Here is a 4,033-nt window from a genome sequence, read left to right as displayed (position 1 = left end):
ACACAATATTACAATGTACAATTGCACAAAAGGCTGCAAACGAACAGCGTGCATCTGAAGTGTCTCTGAAGGAAATAATGCATTATTTATCGGCTTTAAGATATCGGCCAAATTTTCTTATCAGGCCGATACCGATAACAGAAAAAATGAGCATTTATCGGCCGATACCGATAAAGTGGCCGATATATCGTGCATCCCTAATTTATATATAATATAAATATATATTTATGTATGTATGTATGTATGTATATATATATATATATATATTCCATCAACACCAGCTTGTGATGTTGTTAGTTGCTGGCCTACACGAAAAATACTCTGAACTCATGCCGAGTTAATTAATAAATTAAGTCATTTTATTTTCATTTAGCAGCAAAATGATTTTTATCTCAACAACATCAGAATCTGGTGACAGGAGATGCGGTTTAGATGGATGTTAATACCAGGTGCAGGTGGTAATCTGTCTCAACTGACAATGTTTGATGGATGTAAATATTGGGAATAAATGTGCGGAGGCACAGGGGAACAGTAAGGCTCTTACACGTTGCTCCAGGAGCCAGGGTGATATTCTTCGGAGAATGAACTTCCTTCTTCTCAGGAGAAGCTGCCCGCTCGCTGTCCTTCTTCCTTCTTTTATAAGGGACGAACAGTCTGACGGGGCCCGTCTGTAGGGCACCAGAATCCACAATTAGTCTCTAGAGCGATATGACATCACAACTGAGACTTCAGCCATTACAAATTACCATAGAGATGTCCTCTCCTTCGAAAGGCCCGTCCTTCGTACACTGGAGAAGAAACAGGCAAAGAAAGAGGAGTTTTGCTACAGTATGTAAGCTAAATGAAATTAGCAAGATTTTTTTCCATTTAAAACAGATTCACATGCAACATACTTATGCTGTATATTTATTTGCATAATTGCATAATATTAATATTATATTTATTAAATCTATATGACTATTATTTGAGCTGTATGTGTGTGTGCATATTCTGTTATGATTATGTGTGTGTGTGTGTGTGTTTGTTAGCACTTGTACAGCTATCTTTGTGAGGGCCTGTTTGAGGGTCAGGACTTGGTGTTAGGGGTCAGGTTATAATTGGGTAAAGGGTAGGTTTAAGGTAAGGGTTTGGTTGAGGCACTTAGTTCTGATGGGTAGGGTTAGGGTAAGGAGCTAGAGATTGCATTGTGTCAATGAATGTCCTCGCAAAGATAGCTATACAGAGTTGTGTGTGTGTGTTTGTGGTTTGTGTGTGTGTGTGTGTGTTTGGGTCTGTGTGTGAATGTGTGTTTGTGGTTTGTGTGTGTGTGTGTGTGTGTGTGTGTGAGTCTGTGTTTGTTTGTGTGTGTGTGTTTGTGGTTTGTGTGTGTTTGGGTCTGTGTGTGAATGTGTGTTTGGGTCTGTGTGTGAATGTGTGTTTGTGTGTTTGTGGTTTGTGTGTGTGTGTGTGTGTGTTTGTGGTGTGTGTTTGTGGTGTGTGTGTGTGTTTGTGGTTTGTGTGTGTGTGTGTGTTTGGGTCTGTGTGTCGGCGCCTGGTCGGGAAATGTCACGCCCCTTACCATAGCCACATGCTAGCTTCAGTATAGATATTGCATCAAAATCAAATCAATTTGAGCGCGATTTAAACCCACTCTTATGATTGTAAACACACTAAGTTCGTCTGCCTTGGGAAAGCTAGCGTGTCTCCGACATAGTGATAACACTCGTTGCCTTCTCTAGTGCAGCTCAACCAGGTCTCGTCCCATCCGTAGATCTTTGTGACATCACAAATTCCGGAAAATATGCGTTGTAGTCCAAATGAGACTTTCGTGATTTCTGTTAAATAAAATATCTCCTTTTGAAATGGACTTTGAGCTTTGTAACTTTTTTTTGCTCAAACAGCAACATTACAGACTAACTAAAGTTGAAAAAGTGAAAAAGCATAAACATTACAGACTAACTAAAGTCGAAAAAGTGAAAAAGCATAATAGGACCACTTTACGTCTAGTTTTACAGCTCCTAACAGTCCAGTTTACCAGGTGTCATAGGTGTTGCGGTGCCTTTCAGCCCTGTGGCGTCCACGATGCTCCCATCCGTGTGCACCACGATCAGCGTGGCCTTCTGGGTACTCAGACCGTCTCCGATCTGAAGCGTAGTTCTGCCCGTCTACATGAATCAGTTAAGACATATTAAATCTGATGTTTTTATTTTGATCCAAAACATATCTGTTCTAACATTTATTTCACATTAACTAAAAATAAATGGTATTACCGTGATTATTTTGGACTAAATCTAAAACTATAAAACTATTTTTGTTAACTTAAATAAAATAAACCCTACCTGAAATTAAATAAAATATAATAACATTTTATTTTACTTCAGCTAGTTGAAGAGAAAACCTTTCTCATTTTCATTTAGTTTAACTTGACGTACTAAAATGACTACAGAAATCAATAACAACTATAATAAAGTATATATTGTATAAATAATTATATTAATACAATTATATATATATATATAATACAATTATATTAAAAAAACTAAAACTAATAAAAATGACACAAAAATACTAAAACTTTAACTAAACTTAATGAACTTATTGAAAAAAAGCTCATTCAAAATACTGATAAAAACTATAGTAGTATCTAAATGATACTAAAATAATCTAAATGATAACTAAAATAAATGATACTAAAATGTTAACTAAAATATAGTTTTTGTTTGCATAATATATGTGTATGTACTGTGTATATTTATTATGTATATATAAAAGCACACACATACAGTATATATTTTGAAAATATTTACATGTATATATTTATATTAATATAATTTATATCATGTATAAATATATTTAATATATAAACTAAACATATTTTTCTTAAATATATATACATGCATGTGTGTGTATTTATATATACATAATAAATATACACAGTACATACACATATATTATGTAAACAAAAGCTTTTTTTATTTTGGATGCGATTAATCGTTTGACAGCACTAATAACATGTAAGATGGTTTTATCATTATATATGAATATAGTTACCATACAGTGCAATGGTTTTGGTTTATGTTTATTTAGGTTCAATTAAAAAACCTTCTAATGGTAAAAAGCAAGCAAATAATTAAATAAATAAATAATTCAGCCAGAAGAGAACTACAAAAATATAAAATGCATCATTTTGCAAAGTTATTTAACATTATTTAAAATGAACATTATTGAATACTTCTTCATTTTACATTTTTTTGACATTAATTATAACAGAAGTTATCCAAATAAAACATTTTTGGACATGCAAGATGGTTTTATCATGGTATAGGAAAATATAGTAATCATACAGTACCACAGTTTTGGTTTCTATCGAAGTACCATGGTATTGTCATCTGACTGTAACATGCTACTGCCACTATTTCGTGATTTTATTTACAAATAAATTCTAGGGTTCCTTCCATCTTAGTATTTTGCAAAATAATGTATCCTGCATAAAGACAAGCATAATTATACTGTCAACTTCAAGCCTTTTTAACTTTAAATCATGCATAAGGTTTCGAGTGTTTTATCTTACGAGCACGTGTTCAGGGATGGACGCTGCTGTGGCGACTGTAGATGTGAACACAGATTCATCTGAACTCTGGACATCCCCAACCGTGACGGCTGTCACCTCTGCAAAAAAACACAAACTTTATATGCCTTTGGGTAGACGACAATGTTCTTGGTGTTTGTGCACGACGTACTGTACTTGAATAATTAAGATTTAATCATAAAAATAAGAAACAGAGCAATTCCAATAGGGTCCTCACACCAACAGTGCTCGGGCCCTAATTAATAATTAATAATAATTTTTTTTTTTTTTTTGAAAGAAGTCTTTTTGGATGTATTTATTAAATACAAAAATACAGTAAAAACAGTAATGATATAAAATATTATTACAAATTAAAATAACTGTTTTCTATCTGAATATATTGTAAAATGTAATTTATTCTTGTGATGCAAAGCTGTATTTTCACATGATCTTCAGAAATCATTTTAATATGCTGATTTGCTGCTC

The 4,033-nt window shown here is 33.4% G+C and overlaps 1 protein-coding gene across 1 annotated transcript in view; it reads right to left on the bottom strand.

The window, feature by feature from the left end:
* The window catches only part of LOC107561139 (deformed epidermal autoregulatory factor 1 homolog), a 21,047-nt gene that overhangs the window by 15,437 nt on the left and 1,577 nt on the right, over positions 1–4,033 (bottom strand). The window contains exons 2-5 of the mRNA XM_016245505.1: positions 3,551–3,665; positions 2,015–2,144; positions 747–868; positions 545–668 (exon numbers count right to left, since the gene is read on the bottom strand). Of these exons, the coding sequence (XP_016100991.1) occupies positions 545–668; positions 747–868; positions 2,015–2,144; positions 3,551–3,665 (491 nt within the window). The remainder of the gene's footprint in view (positions 1–544; positions 669–746; positions 869–2,014; positions 2,145–3,550; positions 3,666–4,033) is intronic.

The sequence above is a fragment of the Sinocyclocheilus grahami genome, unplaced genomic scaffold (assembly GCF_001515645.1).
Source record: "Sinocyclocheilus grahami isolate Dianchi unplaced genomic scaffold, SAMN03320097.WGS_v1.1 scaffold759.1, whole genome shotgun sequence".
In the NCBI taxonomy this organism is placed as follows: Eukaryota; Metazoa; Chordata; class Actinopteri; order Cypriniformes; family Cyprinidae; genus Sinocyclocheilus; species Sinocyclocheilus grahami.
Note: the sequence above shows the minus strand (reverse complement) of the source record. Positions and strands in the feature narration are given on the sequence as shown.